The sequence below is a fragment of the Arvicola amphibius genome, chromosome 12 (assembly GCF_903992535.2).
Source record: "Arvicola amphibius chromosome 12, mArvAmp1.2, whole genome shotgun sequence".
Taxonomy (NCBI): domain Eukaryota; kingdom Metazoa; phylum Chordata; class Mammalia; order Rodentia; family Cricetidae; genus Arvicola; species Arvicola amphibius.
The window spans coordinates 86,340,162-86,368,061 of NC_052058.2; the positions used below are offsets into that span (position 1 = coordinate 86,340,162).

Here is a 27,900-nt window from a genome sequence, read left to right on the forward strand (position 1 = left end):
CTAAACTGGAGTCTGTTCATAGTGAGACAGCCCTTCCCACCACAGCTGCTTGTATGGTGAATAGGGAGTTGTCTCCTCTTCATTCAATTACCTGTGGGTGCAGAATCACTAACTTCATTATCTTTCTGCTTTTAAACTCATAGAATGATCTTTGTGCTGTTTTCCCCCACCCTACCCCTCCAGTGTCACTTCCCTGTGGCTGTGGGTGGCACGGGCTTGTTTTGGATGCAGTATGGGTATGGAATAGATTCAAGCTTCCAGGTCTACATGGACTCAGACCTAAGACCCCAGCAGCTCCTTGGAAACCCCTGAGCAAGCTGTTAACCCTGATCTCCTATAATGGACTAAGAAATAAGCATTGGGCTCCCAGAAAGGAAGTTGGAAGGGAAAAGGGCCTGCATGGTTAGCCATCAGTGAAGCCATATTGGTTGTTCCATCTCCCCAGAGGCCAGGGACTAAGGGTTCCTCCAGGGCTATGAAGTTTCCGGCACTCTTGGAAGCTGGGAGTATATGGAGGGCTAAGACTTCACTGAGCAGCGGCTCTGAGTGTGACTGATCCAGGTGCCTCTGGTATTGGCAGGTGGAACAAGAGAAGCTGGACAAGATCTGGCCCAAGCTTCGGGTGCTGGCACGATCATCCCCCACGGACAAGCACACCCTGGTGAAAGGTGAGGTCAGCCTGTGCGTGTGCCTGCCGTAGATGTGGGCAGGCTAAGGGAAAGACAGATACAGAGCCATCCTTGGCCATGCTGGAGATGTGGCCAGTAGCAGAAAACTTGCCTAGGATGCACAAGGCCCTGAGTTCAATTCCTACATCCTCTACACCCCCAAAAAGAACAGAATGATAGAGAAGGGGGAGGAAACCGAAAGTGTCCCTTTCATAGGAAACAGTACTTGCCACGTGACCTCTGTCCTGAGAGTTTCCAGTGCTGTGAAGAGACATCATGACCACATGAACTCTTATAAAAAATAATAATAATTATGGTGGCTCGCTTACAGTTCAGAGGTTCAGTCCATTATCATCATGGTGGGACATGATGGCATGCAGGCAGACATGGTGCTGGAGAGGTAGCCTGGAGTAGCCAGAGGTAGCCTACATCTTGCAGGTAACTGGAAGTGGTGTCTGATGCTGGGAGTAGCTTGAACATAGGAGACCTAAAAGCCCACCCCCACAGTGACACACTTCCTCCAACAAGGACACACCTCCTAATAGTGCCACTCCCTTTGGGGGCCATTTTCTTTCAAATCGCCACAACCTCAAGTTGCATGTGTGTGTGTTGACTGCTGTGTGTGTCTCTTTTTCCCAGGTATCATTGACAGCATGGTTGGGGAACAGCGACAGGTCGTGGCTGTCACCGGTGATGGGACAAATGATGGACCTGCTCTAAAGAAAGCAGATGTTGGCTTCGCCATGGTAAGCTCCCCAGGGTGACCCATCAGGAGACAGGACAGGCTTCTGCCTCCTATACCTTCACATCCTGCCTGCGCCCTTCTTCCCGTCTCCATCTCTCCTACCTACCTGGCCAATAATGTGTGTGAAAAACAGATGGTGGCCGTCGGGGACATCACAAAGCGCCTCACCCAGGAAAACAAGAGCACTGTGGTGCTGTTTGCCTGTGTGAATCACAGGAGATTCAGCTTCCACACAGAGCATGTTCAGTGCATACTCTGCACATGTGAGCCCATTGTATTAGAGCTTCGTGGCAAGTTCCTTTATAAGTCAAACATCCCAAAGAGACATCTTGCTTCAGTAAGGTCAAAAATGGGTACTGAAGTGTTTGAGGTTTGGTTTTGTTTGGTTTGAGGGTTTTTTGGCGGTGGTGATTTTAGGGGCTGAGAATTGTGGGCCCATTGCTACATTGTCTGGCGGTCAGAGAATTCTGAGCAACCTACAAGGTACAATTTGCACCTGCCACACAGAAGGTGGTCGCCTGGCTCTTTGATAGTAAAAACTAAATTAGAAGGTCAGCTGGGGAAGAGGTGTTTTTAGTAGCCATGGCAAGACAGGCATAGGCAGGATAGTGACCTAAGTCATCATCCCCCACACACACACCCGCTACCTAGGAAGTTTGTGTTACCCAACCACCTCAATTTACCTTGATATAAAAGCTGTTTGGAAACTAAACGTGGGTGAATTTTCAGGATGTGGTTTCAGGATTTGAATGATCCCTGAAAACTCCCTCCCGATGCTGTCATGTGAAATGTGCCTCATTTATTCCCACACCTCCACTCTGGTTAAAAAAAAAAAAAAAGTGATTTATAAGCGATGGAGGCTTGACGGTTGTCACAAGCACAGCCTCTGATTCTGACCTGCAGAGAAGCTTGGAAGTCCCCAGAGTACAAAAATACATCCCCACATTCAAGGAGCTTATTGCTCCCAGACTCTCATCCAAGTCCACTGTTGTTGGGATCTAAGTGGAAGGGAATTTAGAGAGGTGGGTGTGTATGTGCGCGTGTGCGCACGTGCATGCCTGTGTGTGCCAGTGTCATATTAGCCAGGTTTGGAGATGCACACTTGTAATCTCGACATTTGAGGTGTTGAAGCAGGAGGATCTCAGGTTCAAGACCAGCCTGGTCTATCTAGGTAGTTCCAGACCAGCCTGGACAGTAAAGCACTGTCTCAAAAAAGAAGAAATGAGCCTATCTTTATGGAGCTCTTTTTGTGTAATTACGTGTATATGTGTGTCTGTGTATGAGCATATTCACAAGTATACTGATGCCCGTGCAGGCCAGAGACAGTTGTGAGCCACCCAGTGTGGGTGCTAGGAATCAGGCTCTGGTCCTCTAGAAGGGCAGCGCCTGCTCTTAACCACCAAGCATTTCTGTAGCTCTTAGGGAGCTCTAAAAAACAACAAACCAACTAAACACAGTTTTAATTCTAAGAAATTTCAAAAGTATGCCTAAGAAGTTAGTGTCATATAATGAATCTCACAGGCGTGCTACTCTCTCAGTAATAATTGTGGCCCTTCTTCCTTCGCAGACCAGCCCACCAGTGCTCTCTAGCCAGATGAATTATTTTGTAGTCAAAGACGTTTTGTCATTTGTAGTCATCACATTTTGAATATATCTCTAAATAATACAAATTTAATGTGTGTAAAAAATTATAATAGAATTTCTCATTTAAAAGAAAAAGTGATGGGGCTGGAGAGATGGCTCAGAGGTTAAGAGCACTGACTGCTCTTCCAGAGGTCCTGAGTTCAATTCCCAGCTACCACATGGTGGCTCACAACCATCTGTAATGAGATCTGGTGCCCTCTTCTGGCCTGCAGGAATACATGCAGACAGAACACTGTATACAAAATAAATAAATAAATCTAAAAAACAAAACAAAACAAAAAAATTGACAATTCCTTACCATTGCCAGATCCTAGTCATTGTTTAAATTTCCCCCACTGACTCATAAATGTTTTTATGCTTTATCTGTCCAAATCAGAATCCAAATAATAGCCACACATTATAGCTGTCTGAAGCATCCGTGGAGTGTCTGTATCCACAGCAGTGGCTCTCGAAGTGTGTCCTATATGGGCCTGGAGAGACAGTCCAGTGGCAAAGAGCACTGTCTGCTCTAACAGAGGATGAAGGCTCAATTCCCAGCACCCACAAAGCAATTCACAACCATCTGTAACTCCAGTTCCAGGGGATCTGACTCACTCTCTGGCAGGCACCAGGCACACCTGTGGTACAAATACCAATATACAAGCAAAACACCCACACACATAAAATTATACAGTTTTAAAACTGTATCCCAACTTCCAATGCACTAGCAGTTACCTGGAAACCTATGGAAATGCAAACTCTCAGGCAACACCCCAGTCTGCTGAACCAGACGGCCTGAAGTTGGGGGTCCTAATGTGCCCTCATGTTTGGGGACCACTGATTTGATATCAGCCTGTGTCCCAAAGAAGGAATGTGGAACCTGGCCTATGTACTCTGTGCACACATGGCTGCATTTGTTATAGATGTGTGCTGAGGATACAGTTAGATCCCAAGAGAAAAAGATGCTGGCAGAATCCAGAGGAACCCACATGCAGCCTCCTTGTGCTCCCCCTGCCACTAGGGGAGTCCAGTCTTCCATATTTGCCACAGTGTGTATGATGCCTTTGATGGGTCTCACACCCAGGTCCCCCGGCTCTTATTAATACTGGCCTTTGGGGAACTTTCTAACACATACCAAAATCCCAGACTCCCTAAAGGGAAGTGGAAGCCAGATGATTTCAGCATATTCTGCCAAGTGTCTGTGGGCTACATGCAGCCAGGAATAGCTATGAATGCGGCCCAACACAAAGCTGTAAAACATACTCTACATACCATGAGATTGGGAAGGGGGAGATGTCTGTGGTATTCGTTGCTGTTGTCGTAACTCCATTGCACCCTTTTAGAGTGAGAACTTGGAAGGTGACAGAGCTGTCACAATGTCAAAAGGTTGGACACACCCGACTGTGTGTGAGTGCGCTACCTCGTCTCAGTTATTAAGTGCTGGCCAGAGTATTCTGAGAGCCAAGCTCCCAGGAGCCAGCCCTTGCAAGTGGGCATGTCTCAGGATGGCGGCCTCTGGGCCACACACAGTTCCCTTCCACTTTAGTCCCAGCTGTTTTATGTTGAAGGAACTGGATCTGTTGTCTGCACAGACGGTTCAGTAGCACGAGGTGCTCACTGTATTCCTATTCCTATAGTCTCCTGTAATGCTGATATTGTTTGGGCCCTTGGCATTGATTTGAGTGGGGTTTTATGTTTTGTTTGCGTCACCCGGGCCTCTGTGTGTGTACGTGTCTGTGGAACCGCCAAGATATGGGCTTGGCTGTCAGAGAACAGCTTTGGAAAGTTGGTTTTCTTCCTCTGTGGGATGCTAGGATCAAACTCAAGTCATCAGGTTTGCATAACAAGGGCTTCTTATGAGATGGGGCTTACTATGTACCTGACTGGCCTGGAACTGGCTACTCTGTCTCAGGTACTGGGATTAAAGGCGTCCTGCCCTGCCACATCTGGTTTGGTTTTTGGTTTTTGGTTTGTTTGTTTGTTTGTTTTTTGTCTTTTTTCCCTCATTTTGGGTTTTGAGACATGGTCTGGCCTTCCCCTCAGTCTGTAGCCAAGGCTATTCTCATACTTGAAGCAGTCCTCCTGCCTCAGCCTTCTGGGGGCTGGAATCCTCAAGTATACAGCACTATGTATACTTGGACACATATACACTAAGTATAAACCACTGTGTCTGGTTTGTCCCTTGTATTTTCTATACATTAGTTCTAGAATCAATCGGTCCTATGTATCCTTGGAGAGTATGAAATGACAGCATTCTCAGTTTATTTATTATGAACTTGAATAGTTACACAAAGCGAGATTTCCCTCCACCTCTGTCCTTACTCTGTGGTTCAGGCCCCATGTGAAAGACATTTTAAATGCTTGATTCTTTTCCTTTTCTTACCACCAATGGCTTGTTTTATTTTTTTTAAAGAAGTATTACAAACACATGATGCTTTTCCCCAGTACTGGGATTAAACTAAGCCTCAAACATATCAAACGAATGTCCTACCACTGAGGTACACCTCAGCCCAAACAAGGGAATGTGAATATATATTTGATGTGTTTCAGTGCAATTGTTCTTGTTTTTGTCTTGATGCTCAAAATGACCTATCATTAGCCAGGTGGAGCCTCTTCAGTGTCTCTGAGTCATTTTAATGTAACCCTGGGTGTCTTTTTATCGCTTTCTTGGTTTCTTGCCCAATAAGACACTGCAGAGAGATTGGGACTATTTTTCATTTATTTATTTCAGTTTTTCAAGGCAAGATTTCTCTGTGTGGCCCTGACTGTTCAGGAACTCACTGTGTAGACCGGGCTGGCCTCGAACTCACAGAGATCAACCTGTCTCTGCCTCACGAGCACTGGTGTTAAAGGCGTGCGCCACCACCGACCAACTGGACCTATTTCTTATCTCAGGTCTGACACCGTGCATTTCTTCAGTGTGCCCTGCCTCATTTTAGCCACAAGCCACCTTAGGGAACACGAGCAGAGCATGAATGTGTGTCTCCCCTCTGAGCACACACCATCTCTGTAACCACCTTAGGGAACACGAGCAGAGCATGAATGTGTGTCTCCCCTCTGAGCACACACCATCTCTGTAACCACCTTAGGGAACACGAGCAGAGCATGAATGTGTGTCTCCCCTCTGAGCACACACCATCTCTGTAACCACCTTAGGGAACACGAGCAGAGCATGAATGTGTGTGTCCCCTCTGAGCACACGCCATCTCTGTAACCAAGCTAAGAGATGACCTTTCACAGCCTAGCTTGGTTTCTATATCTGTTTTTAAGATTAAATGCATCCTAAATCAGTGTTCACGTTTCTCACTCAAATTTAAAATTCTGGAATGCTCACCTCCTAATTTATTTCTAGTTCTCTGCTTTATTTCTACCTTCCCTGATTCTATATTTGTAGTTCTTAAGATAAAAACTACAATTCCTAATGTTTTTAATGTAGTTATTGTCTAAAAACATATCTACTCGTTATAAAATAATAAAAATAATTACTAAAAACAATTCTTTTATCATTTTGTTTTGAGACAGAGTCTCACTATGAAGATAGGCTGGCCTCAACCTTACTGTGTAGTCCAGGAAAGCCCTAGCTTCACAATCCACATGTCTGCATGTGTGTTAGTGCATCAAATGTGGGCCTGTTGCCTTGAGTCCTGAGTTTATAGATTTGCTGCCATACTGAGCTAAATGGTTTTCTTTCTTTCTTTTTTCTTTCTTTTTTTAGTTTTTAAGTAATTTTTTATTGTTTGACAATTCTATACATATATATATAATTTTCTTTTTATCTGTAAATACATCTTACTAGGAATGTACCATCAAATTATTAAAAAGCATAATTTTTAAATTAAAAAATATAGGCTGGAAAGATGAGTGAGAGGTTAATAACACTGGGTACTCTTCCAGGGGACCAAGGTTTTATTCCCAACACCCACATGATGACTCACAACTGCCTGTAACTTCAGTTCCAGGGGATCTGATACCCTCATCTGACCTGTGGAAGCACCAGACATGTGCTTGGTGCACAGACATGCATGCAGGTGAAACACTCATGCATATAAAATGAAATGATTTAATTTTTCAATTAAAAAATAGGGGCCAAGGCAGGCAATGGTAGTGCATACCTTTAATCCCAGCACTTGGGAGGCAGAGGCAAGCAGATCTCTGTGAGTTCAAAGCCAGCATGGTCTACAAAGTGAGTTCCAGGACAGCTAGAGCTATTACACAGAGAAACCCTGTCTCAAAACACCAAGCAAACAAACACCAACAGAAGTCGAATAAGGGCTAGAGAGATGGCTTAGAAGTTAAAAGTACTAGCTGCTTGTCCAGAGGACCCAGGTTTGGGTTCCAGCACCCCCAGGACAGCTCACAACCAGTTCCAAGGAATCTGATGTTCCCTTCTGGTCTCTATAGGTACCAAGCATACCTGTGGTGCACAGACATGCAGGCAAAATACCCATACACACAAAATAAAAATAAATATTTTTTTTTAAAAAACTACTCCATCCCCCTAGATAAATATTCTTTTCTACCTTTCTTTCTTCAGTTCGTTAGCAGTGTAGCCCGAAGATTATTTCATAGTAGTGAGTAGATGCAAACATACGGCTGTCCTTGTTTCTTTTCACAGTGCACCAGGCAGCAGCCTGTAGCTGTGCTGGGGACTGGAGGAAGGGGGAAGAATCGCCTATCTAACCTCAAACCATACATCTTCCTGCCTTGGGATTATAGGCGCACTACCATGCCCTGCACTGTAGAATTCTTTCATAGAAAAACTGAGTTATATGCTCTTATCTAAACATTCTTCATTTGCTGCAATCTAGATAGTAAAATAATATTAATAGATAATCGCCATAATCTAGTACACACCAAAATAAAGAATAAGTTCCTGGGACGAGCGGGGTAGTTCAGCAGTTAGGAACAATTGCTGCTCTTGCAAAGGACCTGAGTTCAGTTTCCAGCACCCTTATTGGGTGGCTCACAATCACCTGTAATTCCTGCTTCAGGGAATCCCGCGCCCTCCTCTGGCCTCTGAGGTGCCTGCATACATGTGTGCATACACGCAGAGAAGAGACACATAAATAAAAAGTAAAAGATTTTACAAAAAGGATAAGCTCCTGTGGGTTAGAAGTTGCAAGGCGTGGGCTAGAAATGCAGTCTGGGTATATGGTACCATGCACCACTGCTTGGGAAGCAGACAGGCAAATCAGGAACCTGAGGCCAGCTATGGCCGCCTGGTAAATCTGACACTAGCCTGGATTGCCCAAGACCCTGTCTCAAAGAAAAAAAGGTAAGGAGGAAAGCTGGGCACCACAGTGACCTGTGTGCTGAGATGGTAGGAGTTAACTGAACTGGGTAATAAAGATCGGTAGAATTCAAACATACAGAGAAAGCAGGTGTTTCAGGCTTAGAAAAATGATGGGAATAAAAGCCCAGATTCTATAAAGGAATAAGTGATTCCTGGGATTTTTAATAAATCAGTATGTTTTGAGCAGAAAGCTTGCCTGAGAGCAGGTTGGAACATGAATCCAGGGTTACTGTGAAGACATGGACTGTCAGCCTAGAAAGTTTCCAGCCATTGACATAGCTATTCAGAAATCCTTTGTGGGTCTCCAGTGACAGGGTTCTGAACAAGGACAGAACATTGTATGCTGTTAGACCGCTTTTCCTAGAGCAAAGTGCACAGTTTCAGAAAGGTGCTGGGGAGACATGGACGTCAGTCTTGCTTGTGTTGAAAAAAACATTGGAATTTGGAGGTAGGATAGATAGGACTTGCCCTCACCCTTTCAATTCTAAGGTTGAGGGAGTGGTAGGGTAGGGAGAAAGGACTTCTAAAAGATGTCTAATGTCATCTGGGGCAGCAGTCAGTCGATGATGTCAGACTCCAGCTGTGTAATAGTCTCTTCTCATAGTGAGCAGCCTTGGACCTAGGTGCCCCGGTGGCTTACCACTTCCCACACATCAACTCCATGTGTATTAGAGGATGATGGCCCTTCTCTTGCTCACTTTAGGGAATCTTCTCCATAGAGCAACAGGAAAGTGTTTTCTGTTGTGACTATAGTGCCCTCTAGCGCCTGTACCTGGTTCTGCAGCTTCTTAGAGGTCAGCGTTCTTAGACCCTGGGTTTCACAGGGTCTCCATTTAGTTGCTCACTGCCTGCCTTCCTCTCCCACCTCAGGGTATTGCAGGCACAGATGTGGCTAAGGAGGCATCAGACATCATCCTGACCGATGACAACTTCACCAGCATCGTGAAGGCAGTGATGTGGGGACGGAACGTCTACGACAGCATTTCCAAGTTCCTGCAGTTCCAACTAACAGTCAATGTGGTGGCTGTGATCGTGGCGTTCACTGGAGCCTGTATCACTCAGGTTGGGCGAGGCTCGGATGGCAGGGATGACTCAAGGGCTGAAGAACATAGGGTGGAGTTAAGGAAAAGTGTCCAGCACTGCTTGCAGTTAGCTATACCAGGTTTATAGTCTCTACCGTAATGGTTTGTTTACCTGTTGGCAAAGACTGCTCATTCCTTCCCGGCCGCCCAGACCCAAAATAATCCCACAGAAATTATGTTATTTGCAATACTGTTTGACCAATAGCTTAAGCATGTTTCTAGTTAGCTCTTACATCTTAAATTTGCCCATTTCTATTATTTTATATTTTGCCATGATGCTCATGGTATACTGGCAAGGTTCCAGCACAGCACGTCTGTCTCCTGCATATACATGGCATCTCCCAGACTCCACCTACTTTCTCCCAGCATTCAGTTTAGTCGTGCCCCTCCCCCCAGTTCTATTCTGCCCTGCTGCAGACCAAAGCAACTTTTTTATTAACCAATGGTAACAGAACACATTCATAGCATACAGAGGGGAATCCCACATCATTCACCTACCACTAATTTAGCATTTTTTGTCAGCAACTATGAAGTACATTTATGTGGCTTATCTTTGTCTTTTCAAAGCGACCTTGCTAGGCAGATGTTATTTTTCCCTTACAGTGATGAGAACTGAATTTGTCAAGGTCAGTCCATACCTAGGTAGCTGAATTCCAGGTCTAGTGGGTAGTGGGAACTAAGCTCCCTCAAGGGAGTGATGGAGCTGGAGAGTGGGATGAGCTTGGTTTCTTTTTTTTTTTTTTTTTTTTTTTTTTGGTTTTTCGAGACAGGGTTTCTCTGCAGCTTTTTTAGAGCCTGTCCTGAAGCTAGCTCTTGTAGACCAGGCTGGCCTCGAACTCAGAGATCCGCCTGCCTCTGCCTCCCGAGTGCTGGGATTAAAGGCGTGCGCCACCACCGCCCAGCTGGGCTTGGTTTCTGAAGCAAGCTAAAAGGCCTGGTTCTTCTTCCTACCAGGATTCTCCACTGAAAGCCGTGCAGATGCTGTGGGTTAACCTGATCATGGACACTTTTGCTTCACTGGCCCTGGCCACGGAGCCCCCTACCGAGTCTCTGTTGAGGCGTCGCCCCTACGGGAGAAACAAGCCCTTGATCTCACGCACTATGATGAAGAACATCTTGGGCCACGCAGTGTATCAGCTCACCGTCGTCTTTGTCCTCGTCTTTGCCGGTGAGCCGCAGCGGGGAGATGGAGGGCAGCTGCTGGGTGTTAGCTCTGTTGGGGGCAGAGAATGGCTAAGAAGAGAGGTTTGCATGGTAGATGGTGAAGTACAGGCCGATGTAACAGCAGCTTCACCCATGAGTGCTGCCTGGGCATCCCCAACACACCCACTGTGCACATTGCTTTCCGTCACGCCACACCGCAGGGGAACAGATCCCAGCAGACCGACAAAATCAGATAGGGTGGACCAGAGGCAACATCTAAAATGTTTCAACAATGGGGCCTGGAGAAAGAGTTCCTCATTTAAAAGCACCTACCTATTGCTTTTGCAGAGGACTCAGGTTCAGCTCCCAGCACCCACATGGTTCACAGCCATCTGTGAATCCAGTTCCAGGGGATTTGCTGCCCCTTCCAGTGGCACCAGGCACACACATGGATCACAGGCATACAGACAGACAAAACACCCATACACATAAAATAAAGCACATAAATCTAAAATGATTTGTAAAATGTTTTATTGAACAAAATATTCAATAACTAGCATAACTCAGAAACTGGCCAGTTAAAATGGACTTTCTAACGGTCAGAAGCTACCAGCATGGTTGTCCTAACATGTTCTGTCTTAGCCTGAACCCTCACTGAGACCTCAGTCCATAGTGAGAATTCTAATTGGGCTTAAAAATAACAACCCAGAGTCAGATATTGGAGCAAATGCTGAAAGATTAGAGAAGTAAAGGAGCCAGCCACTAGAGAGACTTTTTACTTCTATTGAATCCTCAGGCCAAAGTGGGCAAGATCCTATCTCCATGAGTCCTCAGATTGAATGACTTGAGCTCTTGTCTCCTCCCACCTTATACTAGTCTCTCTGCCCAGCCAATTCCCTTCCTGACTCCACCTCCCTAGTGCTGCAGTTAAAAGTGTGTGACTCCCAGGTACAGGGATTAAAGGTGTGAGCCACAGCCTGGCTCTGTTTCTCTTTTAGATTGGCTCAATTTCAAGTAGCCCAGCATGGTCTTGAACTCACAGAGATCCCACTGCCTTTGTCTCCCAAGTGCTGGGATTAAAGGTGTGTGCCGTCTGTGGCTCACTAGAGGCTAGCTCCACACTCTGAGTCAGGCAAGCTTTGTTTGTTACAGCACAGACAAGACATCGCCATAACGGTCGTCCTCTAAAACTTGTCCTGCCCCACTAGGCGATACACTGTTCGACATTGATAGTGGCAGGAAGGCGCCTCTCCATTCCCCACCCAGCCAGCACTACACCATTGTCTTCAACACCTTTGTGCTGATGCAGCTCTTCAACGAGATCAACTCCCGCAAGATCCACGGCGAGAAGAACGTCTTTGCGGGTATCTACCGCAACATCATCTTCTGCTCCGTGGTTTTAGGCACGTTCTTCTGCCAGGTGAGATTCTGTCTGGAGCTGGGGTAGGAGGGCTGGGGGCTGGAGAGCAGAAGCTGGGAGCCAGGCCTCTGATGTGCCCAAGATGAGGAGAGAGGGAGTTCTGGGGACCACGGCTGTGAGTAAACAGGCTGGGACTCTCGGTTTGCTTCCACGTGCACCTTGTTCTAGAACTGAGCCCAGTCGGGTGCTCCAGGGCAAGGTAGCAAATGACCCGCAAATGTGGCTTGTAGAATACTTTCATGATCTTTCTAAACGTACTGAGCAGTTCGTATAGTGGCCAAGAGAAGGGCCACTATCTTCTACCCCATTTCCATGCCTGCACACGTAAAATGTGTATGTACAAGTAATATTAGCTCCCCACCCTCTTCCCTACCCCTGCCCTTTTGTTCTGAATGGGTTTATGCTTGAAATGTCGCCTGATTCACAGAGGAAAGAGTGATGGGTTGGCGCATGTGCAGCTGCTATGCTAACCAAGGCCTGGGCTCCCATTACAGGAAGTAGGGTCAGGAGCACAGCTGCCTGGTAGTGGGAAGATGAGTCCCTTCCTTCTTGCCGTAATCAGAGATTCACCAAGGCACGTGGTTACAAAGGACTATGAGCAGGTCACAGCACAAAAGCACATCCTCCTGGGGCTGGAGACCCAGCTCAGCAGTAAGAGAGGACCAGCGTTTGAGTTCCAGCACCCTTATCATTTGACCCACCATCACCTGTAACTCTAGCTCCAGGGGACCTGACACCCTCTTCTGGCTTCTGGGACACGTGGATCAGAGTACAGACCTACACACACACACACACACACACACACACACACACCGAGAGAGAGAGAGAGAGAGAGAGAGAGAGAGAGAGAGAGAGAGAGAGAGAGAGAGAGAGAGAGAGAGAGAATGAATATCTCAAAAATAAGCTGGCTTTTCTCTCGGCAAACCCCCTCCCTCCACCCCATTCCCTACTCTGTTCCTCTTCCTGCTGTGCCTTCTCTCTGTCACCTGTTGGCCTCTAGCCCCTTCTACTCTGACCAGACCGTATATTAATCACTGTCATGATAGTCATGTGACAGCCTGAGTCCCATTGAAGTGCTTTAAAAAGATTGTATCTGTCACCCTTCACTTCTAGAGTTTTTCTTTCCTGTGCCACAAGAAAACCAGGACTTGTCCCACTTGGGCCCTGCAGGGGGCACTGTGGTCTCAGCCGCCTTGTCAGTCCGGGTGGGTGGAGGGCTGACTCCCTGTGAGTCGCTTCTGTCATGGTGGGCTGCCCTTTGCTCTGTTTCAGATTCTCATCGTGGAATTTGGGGGTAAGCCCTTCAGCTGTACGAACCTCAGCATGGAGCAGTGGATGTGGTGTCTCTTCATAGGGATTGGAGAACTTCTGTGGGGTCAGGTGAGTGTGGGTTGCCCTCTACAAATCCTGGGGCTGCGGGCCTCTCAGCTCTGAAGGAAAGGGACAAGTGACCACAGTCACCCAGCTCCCGTTTCACCTCCTCCCCCTCTCCCTCACTCCAGCATGGTTTCAAGCTCCTTCCATCTCGGGGTGCAGGTTGGGGTGCCTTCATTTCAGGGGGCTATGTTCTCTGCCCGTGCTTAGGGGCTGCAAAAACTTAGGCTTTTCAAACAGAAGTAGAAATTTTCCATTAAAAAATAAATCTGAGGGTCTTGAAAGTAGATTTCACAGAGCCGGCCACACCCATTACAGATGGCTGTGAGCCACCATGTGCCTGGGAATTGAGCTCATGACCTCTGGAAGAGCAGCTCATGACCTCTGGAAGAGCAGTCAGTATTCTTAACCTCTGAGCCATCTTTCCAGTCCCTTTCTAAAGATTTATATATTTATTATATATACAGTGTTCTGCCTGCAGGCCAGAAGAGGGCGCAAGATCTTACTACAGATGGTTGTAAGCCACCATGTGGTTGCTGGGAATTGAACTCTGGACCTCTAGAAGAAACAATCAGTGCTCTTAACCACTGAGCCATTTCTCCAGCCCCACCCTTCTCCTTTTCACAAGCCGAGCAGCCATGGGCAAGTTGCTTAACCACTCCATTTATCAGGGACCTCAACATAGGCTAACAGAGTCAGAGCTAATTGTTACTATACAAAAAATATGGCAATACCTGTTACAAGTACTTAGTGAGTGTTAATATTGATTTACAATAACGGCAGCTTAGCTAAGAGTTTCATCCTTCCCTTAATTCCTGGGCCCTTCTTTGCAGATCTCAAGTCTCCACTGAGAATCTCTTAGTGCCCCTTCACAGACTAAGGATGGGATTAAGGAAGGGGTGAAACTCTTAGCTAACTGTCTTCCTATTCCTTTCTCAGCCCCTCAACTCCATGCATACGATGTACCCTCCTCCCAGCGTGGTTTGCCCCAGGCCCCATTTCTTCTTCCCACTGTGTGCCTGCCTTGTAATTTTGTTGTCTTAAGAGACAAGGCTCACACTGGGAAGGAAGACCCAAGAGAGACTGACAGAGTGAGTGTGGGAAGGCACAGGGCTAAGAGGTTATGGGAATTAAGTCCCCTTCTGTGTGTCCTTGAATGCTGGCACCTTCCTGAGAGCTGACAGCTGGAACAATTGGTTAACAGATTGGTAATTCTAGTCGCTGTCCTGGTGGGAAAGGCTTGGCGCAGAGGAGCCTCCTGGGAGCCTGGCCCAAGTCAGCTAACGTCTCTTCTCCCATTTGGCTGTTGCCTGCTTTGCTGCGACTGCTCTCAGGTCATCTCGGCCATACCTACCCAGTCTCTGAAGTTCCTGAAGGAGGCTGGGCATGGCGCTGCCAAGGAGGAGATCACCAAGGATGCCGAGGGGCTGGAGGAGATTGATCTTGCTGAGATGGAGCTGCGCAGGGGCCAGGTGCTCTGGGTCCGTGGCCTGAACCGGATTCAGACTCAGGTACTCTGTAGTAGCTTGTTATTACCCTGAGGGAAGCAATCTCCCCATCCTGGGGAGAAGTAGGAAAGCAGAGATTCCCAGCAGTCTTACCCTTTCCTAAGGCTCACTGCTGAAGGGCAGCCTGTGCTCTGTAGCTTCAGGGGTCAACAGGGCCAGAGGTCTCTATGGGACTCCTCTTGGAGGTCACTAAGTTCCTCAGCTGTGGTTGGCCCTACAGCCCACCCCTCAGGTCTGTCAGTGAAACTGCAATCCCACATAAGGTCTATTACAACCCCAGTCTGGGCCCCAACACAGGAAATGTGTAGCCCTTCCCTGCCCCCTAAGAAGGAATAAGAGACCCCGTTTTCATAAAACTGGAAGGAATACTCCACATTCCTGGCAGTCACTTGGCGTGACCTTCATGCTGCTGTTGTGGTAGAAGCTGCTACCTGGGGTCTTTGTTGAAGAAACTCACCTGCCTACATTGTCCTGGTTGATGTACGGCCTCTCTGGGGAACCTGATGATTAAGTGGGTATGAACAACAGTCTCTCCATTGATATCTTTTGAAGGATTCAGACTTGCTTCCCAAAGAGGAAGAGGTTGTCCTTTTTTTTCTGACCCCTTTCCCTTCTTGTCATTTCTGAAATGGAGTACAAGTAAGTCCCACTTGTCGCCCTAACCGTAGCTTTTTTTCTCCACTTTCCTCACATAACTACCTTGTGGGTGAACGGACTGGCCTTGGCATTGACAGTGCTTTTCCTCTGCTCCAGCCCCTCGACCCTGTCCTGTTTTATTCTCAAGATTCCTGAACAAACCACCAGTTCTAAGATCTCAAGGGGACTCTGCGGAGCAAGGCCTGTTTCTTCCTCCTAGTTGGCTAGAGATCCCGAAAATATTTTATTTTCAAAAACTGACCCTCGACTGTTTTAGAAAATTGCTTGGCCAACCCACCATACACACACATCCGCCCCTAGTACACAGGGAAGAGCAATGAATGCACAGCCTAAACTGTTTACTCAGTAGGAATTGTCCTTCCATGACAAGACACCAGGTAAAAATGTGGGCGAGAAACAGGTAGGGAACTCTGGGGCTCCTTTCCTCTCTCTGCCTGGAAGGGAATCGAATCGTGACCTGCCTCATGATGTCATGTCCCCACCTCTGCCCGCCCACCCTCCACTGAGTCCCTTGGGTGACTCGGCACCTTGGCTCCCACCTCTAAAGCCCCCATTGCTGTCCTTTGGGTCTGTTCTTTTCAAAATAACCTCTTTGCTTTTCTTCCCTTCAGGAACACCTGCCTCCTCTTCTACTATGTGATTGTCTTGTTTTGTTTTTCCTAGCCAGGATCCCTCATTCCAGAGCCTCCTGGCTTCTTGGCAGTCTTCCTCTGGGGAGCAGAGATTCACGGACCTACCTCCCCCTTCACTGCCAGTATCCATTCCCTCACTGTACTCCTGTTCAATCCCGCTGCACGTGGAGTTCTAGGCATACATACCTCTTTCCCTGCTAGAGCATACGGAAGCTGGGAAATGGCTTTAAAGCCTAAATTTGAGACCAAGCATGGTGGTATCTGTCTATAATCTCAACACTCAGGAGACTGGGGTTTTCTAGTTCCAGGCCAACCTGGGCTATATAGTTAGATCCCACCTCCAAAACAGAGAAGCAGAAACCCGTCCCATTGCAGCAGGTCGGATGAGAGGTGTTACCAAACTACTGCTTAGTCCTGGTTGGGATTTCTAGGCGTTTCTTCCCTTTCCCTTTACCCTTTAGTTTGGGGGAGGTAAAAACACTAGGAAGCAAATATTTGAAGAATTGAAGGGCTGGACTCTTAGAACAGTAAACATGACATGCAATTTCACCGTGGAAGTTGGACCTTGTAACTCTGTACGCGTCTAGAAAAGAGCCTCTACCTTCTTCCACCGAAACAGGAAAGCTCCTAAGTGAGGAAAGGGTGGTGCTATAGCCTTGGCCTCCACCTGAGGCCACCCCTAAGCACGTCATGGCTTCCCCCAGTGGCTTCGCATACTAGAAGAGACGTCTGCCTCATCTTATGTGCATGCAGTCACAGGACAGAGACAGTGCCTTTCCCGTCCTTCTGGACTGTTCCTACGGGGATCCCAACAGATCTTAGAAGGATAAACAAATCCCATTCAGTTTGTTCCTTATGACTTAGGGATCAAAGAGAAAGCTAGTAGATTGATGAAGACCCCCAGATCACAGTCTCTGTGGGAAAGTGATGGTATTAATTGTCTCTATCCTTGGGGCAGAGCCAGCTGAAAGCCAGAGGCCTGGTCTGGTAGGCAGGTAGACTTGGAGAGCTATAGCCTCCAGGCGCCGCCGGCAGCGGCTGGCGCCAGACCTCCTGTCTACAGGCCTGCCTGCCTGTGAAGGTCTCCAGTGCTTAAGTAATGCCGTGAGTGGATTTCTAAGAGGCCACCTGAGCTCTAGGGCAGCCAGAGGAAGACTGGTTGTGAAAGATGCCGCCCAAACTAAGCAAGTCAGTCTAAGAGTCTTTCCACCATGGCTGCCGTGTGTGGACTACTCTGCTGCCCATTTTTCTTTAAATGTGTGTTATTTTCCTGGAAATTTTGTAATAATAGTTGACTTAGTTGGTTTAGAGGCTCCTGAACCCTAAATTTCACTAATCCATACTTTGCTTCCAGTATGTCAAATTGACTGCCTTTTTTAAAATTAATTAATTTTTGAAACTATATTTAATTAACTTTTTTTCATTTATTTTACATACTGACCACAGTTTCTGCCTGCCTTATTTTTAAGAGGACAGGTCAAAATGACAAATAAGCTCCTGGCCTCTGCCTAGCTGTTAGTGGTAGGGAGAAGTTCCTTTAGGTTTTTAAGGCCTTTGGACACACCTGTCTATCCTAAGCCACAGGAGTCATAGCTGGGTGTTTGAAAATCCATAGCAAAGTGTTCCTTAAATGAAGTGTGATATACAGTTAATGCCCTCCCAACCTCATCCTCACCTGCTGCTCTGGGTTTGAGGGACTAGCCCTCTGGCTTTCTGCCCCCACCCTCCTGACCCCACCCCCACCCTCCTGACCCCACCTTCCTCTTCCTCCCTTCTCTCTGACTGTGGAGCAAAGCTGTCTTACTCTCTGATTCTTTGCAGATTGAAGTAATTAACACATTCCAGACGGGAGCCTCTTTTAAGGGAGCCCTAAAGCGACAGAACATGAGCCAACACCTTGATGTAAAACTGGTTCCTAGCTCCTATTCAGCCGCACTTGCGCCAGTCAAATCCTCCCCTTCCACCTCTTCCGCCGTTACATCTCCTCCTGTGGGCAGTGAGTGAGAGTCCTGTTACAATGCATGATTTGCTAAAGCAACCACCAGAGAGCACGTGGCGTCTACTTTAACCAACCGTGGTTACTTATCCTTTTCATTCCCCCCCCCCCCTTTGATCTTTTGACTTAAAGGAAGAAAAGACAAAAAGAGAGAGAGAGAGAGAGAGAGAGAGAGAGAGAGAGAGAGAGAGAGAGAGAGACACCAGTCCCTGCTAAAACCAGGCTATATGACCTCTCGTTTCATTTTTTTAATGCTGGAAAGTTACTAAACCTTAGTGATTTTCAAGGCAATAACCCTGTTTTCTGATTGCTCCCTTGCTTTGCTTGCTGCTGCTTTTCTTGAGCTGTTTGGCTTTGCTTTGCTTTGTCTGGCCTCAGGCTTGTTTGTTGCCTTGTCCCTCTCCTCCTCTCTGGGTCTAACTCTTTAGCTATGAGGTCAGTCCCAGTGAAGACCTAGGAAGCCTCTTTGCTTGGGGGCGAGGGAGAGCCTCTGCCCACAGGTCCTTAACCAGGGCCTGCCCTAATGGAGCCAGGACTGAGCTTGTTCAACCACTGCAGTCCTTTAGGCTACCACTGCTCTGTTAGCTGGCCACAAAAGCACTAATTGGGTCGGAGAGGGGAAGTTAGTTCAACCTGTGTTGTCTTAGCTCCCAGAGATGACCTGCAATATAACTCTAGTTCATGAACCAAGTAATTCACAAATGAGTAGGAGAAATAAAAATTTTCTGGCCTGTGAGGTCGTGTGTGGCACCCCAGCACTCAGCACTATGAGGTAAGAAGATTATGAGTTTGAACGTTTCTGAAGAGCCTCCCCCAATCTTTTCATCTAGTTTGGTTGTCCGGCAACCAGTCCTTTGTATCGTATCTGTATCTTGCACTTTCAGGTTTTAGGAAACCCTGTCTGTACAGACTTACTTAATAGCTGTCAGATTTCAGACTAGGACTTGCTGCTCTCATTGGTAGATTGTTGAATGCTTGCTAAGGCCTTCCTACTTTCTGGTAGTTTTACTTTCCCTGAATAAGAAGCAGAGGAAAGGTTGTCATTCATTATAGTGCCTGGTGAGGAAGGTTCTCCACCATCACACATGTTCTGGACTTTAAATACTCGAGTGTCCAGTCCATCCTTCCCTACTGCCAGCCCTAGGTCACAGGGCCTGTGGTTCCCATGAGTGTGGAGCAGGTTTTCTGAGCTTAACTTGCTTCTGCCTGTTACTCTTAAGAGTTCTGGTGTGAGGCAGGACTGAAGGTGGAGGTGACGGTGGTGTCTGCGGACCCAAAGGCACTAGATAAGCCTTTCCCTCTGGTCCTTCCGCATTCCTCACTCAATCCCCTTCTAACTAGTTCCAGTCCTGCTTAGTCATTCATTTCTCTGTCAGAAAGGGCTAGTTCTGGCTGTCTCAGAGACTTGATGGCAGAGACCAGGGGACTTAGAGGAGCTGTCAGACCCCATGCCCTGAGCCCCCAAAACTTAGACCAAAGGAGACAGAGCACACCTGCTCCTTCTCTAGCTTGCCCCTTCCCTGGAGCTCCCAGGAATTGCAGTCCTATATTTAAAACCCTCTTTCCCATTCCAGAGCTCTTGAACCTGCAGATCTCATCTCCCTAAGGTCCCTAAGGCTTCAATCCAGAAGCTTCTCTACCCCTAATCAATGACAGGGGAGTAGAAAAGCACAGTATTCTAGTGCATCAGACCATGAGCTGAGCTTCAAAGTGTGTTCCACACTCACCTGGTGGTCCAGCCTACTTTGGGCTCCTGCCTTATGAAGGAGTCACCTTTCAATCAGCCCCTCCGGAAGCATTTCCCAGAAGTTTTGAGAACTGATGTTCAAAGACGGAAGCGTTGGCTGGCTAAGTGAGGAGTGTGTGAGGCTGTCCCCATACCAGCTCCACCAGCCGTCCCTTGTCCCCACATACTTCTCACGCACCAGACCCTGTGCTCCAGGCACAGAGGATGCCAGCCCTGGATCAGTTGGTGATGTCCTATGTGACTGTCCATCAGCACATCTTCCCTGAGCCTGTGCTGGAGTGGAGTTCATCCCTCAGTCTCACCCCCACCAGGTGCCCTTACTCCTTGCTTGAGCTCCTGTACCAGTAGCTAGTTCCCATTAATCTCTAGAAGTCCTGAACTCTTAACCGAATGACTGTTCTTCGCTTCTCTCAAAGGTTTCCCTCTTTTTCCACCTGCCCATCCCTCTTCACTTGTATCTCCTTTGTTTGTTTGCCCATGAGAGTGTTATCAATTGCCCCAAGGAGGGAAAGGAAAAGTCAGAAAACAAGCTCAGACCCTCTGACACTAATTTTCACAAATCAACTCTTTTTCTGTTGGATTTCACACATAATTGTTGCAATAGAGTATCCAGTTGCTTGAAAGAAAGAAAGAGAGAGGGGGGGAAGAAAGAAAGAAAGAAAGAAAGAAAGAAAGAAAGAAAGAAAGAGAGAGAGAGAGAGAGAGAGAGAGAAAACGCAGAAACAACAAATGTAAAGCTCACTAATCTGGAAGGCAATGACCTAGTGACACAAAGTCCCTGCCCTCCTCTGTGACTCTGAGAGCTGTGAAGACAGCAATAGCAGATAAAAACACTGCTACCATACCTACTCAAGAGAGGGTTTCCGTCCTGTGTCTTGGCCAAAGTAGCTACCTATACCAGGACTAAGATAGAGGGCATTGAGTTTGAGCTCACTTAATCTAGCTTGTGTTACTCAAATATTTCAAGAATAGGTTACAGAAAAGACTGGGACCACACAAAGGTTAGAGGTGGCCTCCCTTCTGCCTAATCTTACACAGATCTGAGCTGGGGCAACCTGACTGGTGGAATTCACCAGCAGATGGTCAACAGAACCACCGAAGAATGGAAAGCAGGCCCTCACTGTTGCTCCACTAGGTTCCAGATGCCTTTCTGCTTCTTGCATACGCTGCAGGGTTGAGCTGACGGTTGAGTGGCAGAGTCCCTTGCCTTCTCTGCTCTGAACACTCCGGTCATGGGTGACACTGTAGGCTACAGAGGAGAGAAGCCAAGGAAGGGCAGCCTTAGCCAGAGAAGAGAGAACCACAGTTCTGATGGGGAGGCTGCTCGAGGCAGCATCTTTGCGGGATCTGTACAATGGTGAGAAGTCCTGGGACAGGAAATCCAGCTGGTTTATTTGGCTGTTTGTGTGTGCTGCTACGTCCATGCTCTTGCTTCTTCTCCGGGAATAAATAAATAAATAATGTGTGTATATATTATATTACATTATATACATATATATTATATTAAACAGAAGAATAAAAGAGACACTCTTACCCCAACACCCACTACTTTTTAACTTTCTCCTGATCTTAACAACTTCTGCTTAACAGCATTGCTCATCTCTTTTCTGAGGGAGAATGCGTCTGAACCAAACTAGGATTGACCACTTGCCTCAGTGAAAACCATCCCATCACCGCCTGCCTTTTCTTCTCTGTTCTCTCTGGCATTCAGTCGTCCCCCCCACCCCCACACACACACACACCAATCTACCAGCCCAGATTCTAGGCCAGACTTGAGTGACACTGTTCAGAAATGTAGAATTAGCAAAGCAAACCAACAACCCAAACACCAAACAAGTTGATGCTTCTGATTAAGAAAAGCTGCTCCCAGGGTTGATTGCAGTTGTCTTCTGTGGACTCCTGACTTCTGTGTAGTCAAACACAGAGTGACAGGAGTGTGGTCGCCCACTCACCCAGGAACACTGCAGAGTGTCTGCTTTCTTCATTCTTTTCAACTGTCCTGTCAGAAAAGCCACTCATTTGTAGCCGGCCTCCTGGGTCAGGTTTCTCTTCTGGTCCTCCGCTTCTTCACACAAGGTCATGTTCCTCATCACAGTATGCAAATGGCTGGGCAAAGCAGCACAAATGTTCACAGTGGGTTTGGGCAGCATTGCTGTGGACCAGACATGGATGTGCACTTGAATGGTGAACACCAGGCCTTCCAGTAGGCAGGGCAAGGCTTCCTTTGACACCTGTGTTTCATCTGCATCTTCCAGGAGAGCAGGAGCTCTGTTTTTGATGGAGAGGGGACACAGTTGGGGTTGTGGGGGTATAAAGATGTGCATGTCTTCTGACTGAACCGTTAGGGACTTTTAATTTCCTGCATGCTGTGGAATGAAGATTGGTTTGTCTGCCTGGCTGCACAATATCCACGGTCACTTGTCACCCAGTGTTTATTGTGTGCAGATTGGTGAATGTTGGCTCTTTGAGGGGGCTTAAACAGATAACGAAACTACAGTGTGTAATTCTCTCATCACACATCCACAAAAGGTTTGGCTTCCATACAGAAGGCAACCTGTGTGGATTGTCTTTTAAGCTTGTCCATTAATGTCACCTAGTTCCAACACGCTGTCCTCTACCCAAAAGAACTAATGAATCTCTTGGTTTGATTTCATTTTAAGAGTGACTTGTTTGGAAATGCTGTTTGCCTTGTGCTACTTTATAGAATGCACCCTTTGAAATGTCCTTATTGTCTGCCTCACTCGCTCACGCCTTGTGCCTGAGTTTTGAGGTCTGTGGTGGTTTGGGTTGTTGAATATTCGTGTTTTGTTTCTTTCCTTAAACCACTAGTTTTTCTTGTTCTGCTTGCCAATCCTCACCTCCCTATCTTCTCATCCTTTCTTGTTCCCCTGGTATAGATCCAAGTGGTCAAAATGTTCCATAGTTTCCGTGGAGCCCTTCAAAAATCCAGGAACGAAAACTCCATTCACCACTTCATGGCCCAACCTGGATACAGTGCAGATGATGAACCTCTACCGTCCTTCATAGATGATCACAAGGAAGACCAAGGATTGGTTCCTAAGTCGGGGACTAAGGTGCTCCTATTGGATGGTGAGGCCACTCCTAATGACAACAGGAACAACAATGCTGTGGATGGCAACCAAGTGCAAACCATCGCCTCCCGTGCCGACAGCCCTCTGCAAAGCCTAGAGACATCAGTCTGAACTTCCGGTCTCTGATTCCCGCCCCTGCTTTCCCTGTTTCTTTTCTCACCCATCCCGCCTAGGAGGTGATGATGGGACTTTGTCACCGTTACGTCAGCCACTCCTGAGTGTGTGAGAACCCCCCACCTGGCCACGAAGAAATAAGAACACAGACTGACAAGGATTCGGCCAAACCCTGGGCAGGGAGCGGTAGATCTACTCCTTAGTTGTAACAGTTGTTCTTTTTAAAGGAATGATGACAATCCTCCCGGCATCACCCAACCCAAAGTTTCCACGGTGTTCCCACCTGTGTCACCACCTCCTGACTTGGAGAGCTTAGGAGTTTCTGCCATTTACAAGCTAAATCGTGAGCTCAGGGAGAGACAAATACCCTGTGTTTGTGTTTCAGTAGACTGATTATTCTTAGAACATTTTTTCCTGTTTTGAAAATGTACACCCTAAGGCCACTAGCTCTTCCTACCCCTCGGTCTGACCTCCCCAAGGTGCTTTGGTTCTTATATGACCCTTATCATCCTTCCTCTTACTCTTTTTATTTTTTCCTCCAAGTTGTGGTAATTAAGAGAACGGAAAGGACATGGACAAGTTGAGTCAACTTTGGCCCCTTTTAACCCCAATAGAACCTTTCATTTTGTTCTAGAGGCAGACAGATTTCTTTTCTAAAATGGTCTTTTTGGAGTAAATGAGCTGGTGAAATATTTCCCTATTTTCACCAGGTCAGCTCCGACTTCCGAATGTCCATCTCTCTCTTTGGGTGTGTAGGGAGTTTTAAGTGCCAGGGAAATCAGCCGTGAGCATGAAGGTTTCTTGTGTATAATATATAGTCTTTACCATGGGCCTGAGCTTCCTCCTTGCCTAAGGTAGTAACCAAAGAGTGAATGGGGCATGACCTTGCCTCCTAGCTGGATGAGGAGTTTTGGGACCAACATGGGACAGGCCTAGGACCAGAAATCACGGAAGCAGACTATTTTCAAGAGTATTTGCCAAGGCTCTCCCAGGGCAGAAGCTGACTGTTGGAGGAATGAGTATTAAGAAACCTTGGAAGGGGCTAAAGAACCAATCCATTGGGATCTAAGAAACCTCCCCTCAGGTTAGGCACCTGAGTACCAGCTTGGACATTCTCTTCTCTTTCCTATTTCTATGCTTTGTTGTGTCCCACAATATTTTCCACCTCTAAAGGAGACCCCCCCCAACTTTTGCAAATATTCCAATGTTGAAAATACACATCCGAAAGAGGAGGCTCCCTGACAGTTTTCTCATTCAAGGAGCAAAGGCCCAGAAAGCACCTGCCTCCTCTCTCCTGGCTTTCACACTCCTGTTTTCCAGCCTCCAGCAGTGAGCGTCTCCACTGCTGCCCGGGGAAAGCCCGTGCCTTTTTCCCCAGAACACTGCCCAATGCATCCTCTGCCTGCCCACCTCTCAGGAGCTGGGAACTTCACCAAAAGGGACTTCACCTTACTGGGACAAGGTGGAGGCACATCCCGGGTGCTCCATTTGTATCCCTGTTCTGCTGATTTAAGCATTTTGTGCAGGTGGACCAAATTTATGTCCCCAAGTCCCATCTCCCATTAGATCAGTGAAGCCTGCCTCCCACCTTCGAGGGTGATGGATGTAGAGGAGGATGCGTGAGGCTCGTGAGAACTGCCAGGCTTCCACTCGGGAGAGAAAGGCAAGAGGAACCTGTCCACTCCTAGCCTTTCTTCTAGAGATCTTCCCCCATCTCCACTTTTCAACCAAACTGCCAAGGTAGGGTGGGTGAAGAAGCAGCCACCATTCCACACCCATTGCAGCGTAATCCATCATTACAGGCAACAGGGAGAAGGCTTTGACTGGGGTTTTGTAAAGCTGATACACGCCAGCAGTCTTTCCTCGTGGGGAACAAACAGCTCACTGGAGTTGTTAATTATTCACACACACAAACAGACACACACACTCTCTTAAGTACATTAGAAGATTTGATTCTGCCAACTTTTTTATTACCTCAGATTGTTTTTACAAAAGCAAGCCAATAACAAGCTTCGAAGGCCATTTTACCACCCTTGCTCCCAAGAGACTTTTGTGGTGCCTGGCAGGTCACTCTTGAGGGCTTTATGTCTACTTTTTCAAAGTCAATAGCTTTGTGTGTGTGTGTGTGTGTGTGTGTGTGTGTGTGTTTATGTGTGTGCGCGCACACATGCACATGTGTATGTATGTGCATGTTCTAGTTTCCATAGTAAGAGAGAAAATATAGAAATATTATGCAAAAAATATAGTTTTCTTTATATCAAAAACTAATATTTTTGAGTCAGCCATATATATATGCATATATATATATATATATATATATATTGTTTAAAGAATTTCAAATAAAGTGCCGTCATGGAACACCATTGAGGGGAGCACATGGCCAGCTGTTTGACATGACAGGTGGTCACTATATTTATAATTGGTTTAAAAAAATAATATACCTTACTTCCTTTCTCCGAACAGCCATCTTTATATTTAAGAAAAAAATTGTTGGGTTCTAGACTTTTTTAATATAAATTTTGTTGATATGGAATTGAGTAAGTTCAAGTGTTTCTGTGCATATATTTTTATGTGTTTTTCTATTCAGTTTCAGTGATCCAGATGGCAGTGAGCAAATATGATGGAAGTTAGTAACAGTTTCCCCTAAATGGTGCTGTGGATTTGAAAGCAGTCTGATGGGGAGAAAGAGAATATATCCTAGAGCCCCCTTTCGATAAACCTAGAAAAAAATGGGTAAGAACCTGCAGGTAGTGAGGGAAACACCCGGAGAGAGGCTTCTCAACTGTCAGGACATGGATGTCAGGACGTGGATGTATGCTGCCGTGGAGGAGTACCAGGCTTTTTGCTAACCAGAGGTGAGGGCCATTGGGCTTCTGTGAGGAGTTAGCTGGCAGAGCGGTGTCAATGACAGTCCCTCCTGGTCGGCAAGGGAACTGGTATGGGGCTTGCTTTTCTTTATGCTTCTTTGACTTCCCCTTCCCCCTAGAGTGACCCCATTAGTGAGTTTTGTGCATGAATCTGAGTTGTGACGCCTTTCTGTTTTGTATAATACAGCAGATGGGAGACTGAGCTCCAAATGGAAACGATAGGTACAGCGATGGCTGCTTCCAGCTCTGTCCGACAGTTTGAGGACTAGGTCCATCTCAACAATCCTTCACTGTCCTTTAAATTGCTTTTTTCATCCCAAAGGATGTAAGAGAAACCAATTAGACCCCCTCTGGGCACTTATAGATTCCTCAAGTTTGGATTTATATTTTCCTTCAAGCTTTAGGGGATAGTTTCACCGATCAATTAGAGTGATTATCTCACTGCCAAAAATCCAGAGGGGCACGCAAGCTTGAATGCCTGGATCCTCTCCTGTATCCCCCATTTCATCCTCTCCTGTACCCCCCCACTTCTTCCCATCCCTTGCTTTACAGTTGAAGCTACATGTGGTACCATCCTGTCTGTACATTCAATCACCTTCTGTGTCTAGTATCCACCCCATGGCACTGGTGTTGGGAGGGGGGAGCCCTTATAATGCCTGCTGTTCTAAAGCCATCCCAGTCTCTTCTTCGGTAGACCAGATACCCACCCTTCCTCCCATTTGGCTCAGAGCCAGGACTCTTGCCTTCCCAGCTCTGCAGTTAGGCCTGCTGTCCCCTTTCTTCTTCTTGGGAGAGGCGGAGAGAGGTGAGCTCGCTGCAGCTGAATTGGCCTTTGGTTTATGTTTTCTCCCCATATGTATATATGCCATATGTAAATATGCCATATATATGTGCCAACAAATTGATTTATGCCATCTTTTCTACGCTGCATGCAGATAGGAAGTTTGAGTTTCTTCTCAGTAACTAGTATAATGAGCACTGGTATTTTTGTACAAAAGAAAAAGAAAAAAAAAACAGAAAATTGACTGTTGTAGTCTGCATGACAGACATGATATCAAAGCAATGTATATCCTAGCATGCGTTGCCATAGTTTGCAGTTCAGCTTAACAGTGCACCCAACCTGTATTTGCATTTGATATTATTTAAGCTCTATGTATAATGTTTTGCATGTATTTATATGGTTCTTGGGGGGGATGCTATAACTGACAAATCTATAATGCAAATGTATCGTCCCACTGACCTGGGAAGAAGAGGAGTTTGAAAATGGGTAAATTTTTTGGAACCAATAAAGCTTTTTGCTGATGAGCAGAAACCAATGCCATGCACTGAGAATAAAAACCCGTGCCCACTTGTAATGCGCTGTCTCCCATGTGTTTCCACTTTTGGCTCACACCGCTGGGGCTGCTGGGGCTGAGGAGGGTTTTGCCTTCACCACCTGTAGAGCAAACACAGGGCCCAAGCCTGTCCTTTCCCATGGCGTGCTTTCTTCAGAGGCCCACAGTCCTGGGGACCAGCCTCATTTCCCCTGAAGAGCCAGGCTTTCTGCAGACTCCACGGCTAGAGTTGGGTAGAGCTCACCATCCAAGTCCTGGGAAGCAGAGGCCTTGGGAAGGATGAGCAAGAGGATGCCTGGCTTAGGTCCTCCTTCTCCTCCTCATCGTTCCCCTCTCCTTCTCACCTTCTGCCCGCTTCTCCTTAAAGTGTCTTTTAACAAGCTGAGTTCCCCTTAAGGTAACTGCCTTCCTGCGGACAGGACATTCTCCACCGCCCACCTCTGCCCACAGTTGTCTTGTTTCTTTTTTTTTTTTTTTTTCTTTTGTTTTTCGAGACAGGGTTTCTCTGCAGCTTTTTTAGAGCCTGTCCTGGAACTAGCTCTTGTAGACCAGGCTGGCCTCGAACTCACAGAGATCCGCCTGTCTCTGCCTCCCGAGTACTGGGA

At 46.9% G+C, this 27,900-nt stretch overlaps 1 protein-coding gene and 1 long non-coding RNA gene across 5 annotated transcripts in view; one reads left to right on the top strand and one right to left on the bottom strand.

The window, feature by feature from the left end:
- Atp2b4 (ATPase plasma membrane Ca2+ transporting 4) overlaps positions 1–27,316 on the top strand; it is a 104,109-nt gene extending 76,793 nt beyond the window's left edge. For both annotated transcript variants that reach the window (XM_038348674.1, XM_038348675.1), the window contains 8 exons: positions 581–668; positions 1,308–1,414; positions 9,200–9,391; positions 10,366–10,579; positions 11,763–11,974; positions 13,247–13,354; positions 14,683–14,859; positions 22,786–27,316. In XM_038348674.1, the coding sequence (XP_038204602.1) occupies positions 581–668; positions 1,308–1,414; positions 9,200–9,391; positions 10,366–10,579; positions 11,763–11,974; positions 13,247–13,354; positions 14,683–14,859; positions 22,786–23,091 (1,404 nt within the window). In that variant the 3' untranslated portion in view covers positions 23,092–27,316. The remainder of the gene's footprint in view (positions 1–580; positions 669–1,307; positions 1,415–9,199; positions 9,392–10,365; positions 10,580–11,762; positions 11,975–13,246; positions 13,355–14,682; positions 14,860–22,785) is intronic.
- On the bottom strand, positions 11,069–16,581 carry LOC119827237. 3 transcript variants are annotated; one of them, XR_005287569.2, is made up of 4 exons: positions 16,332–16,581; positions 14,703–15,479; positions 13,292–13,404; positions 11,069–12,751 (listed from the first exon to the last, which is right to left on the bottom strand). It is a non-coding gene; the product is annotated as an uncharacterized LOC119827237 (long non-coding RNA). The 3 variants fall into 3 exon arrangements; XR_005287570.2 differs by having other exon boundaries at positions 14,703–14,908; positions 15,314–16,581; XR_005287568.2 differs by having other exon boundaries at positions 14,703–16,581.
- Positions 27,317–27,900: the final 584 nt, after the last annotated feature.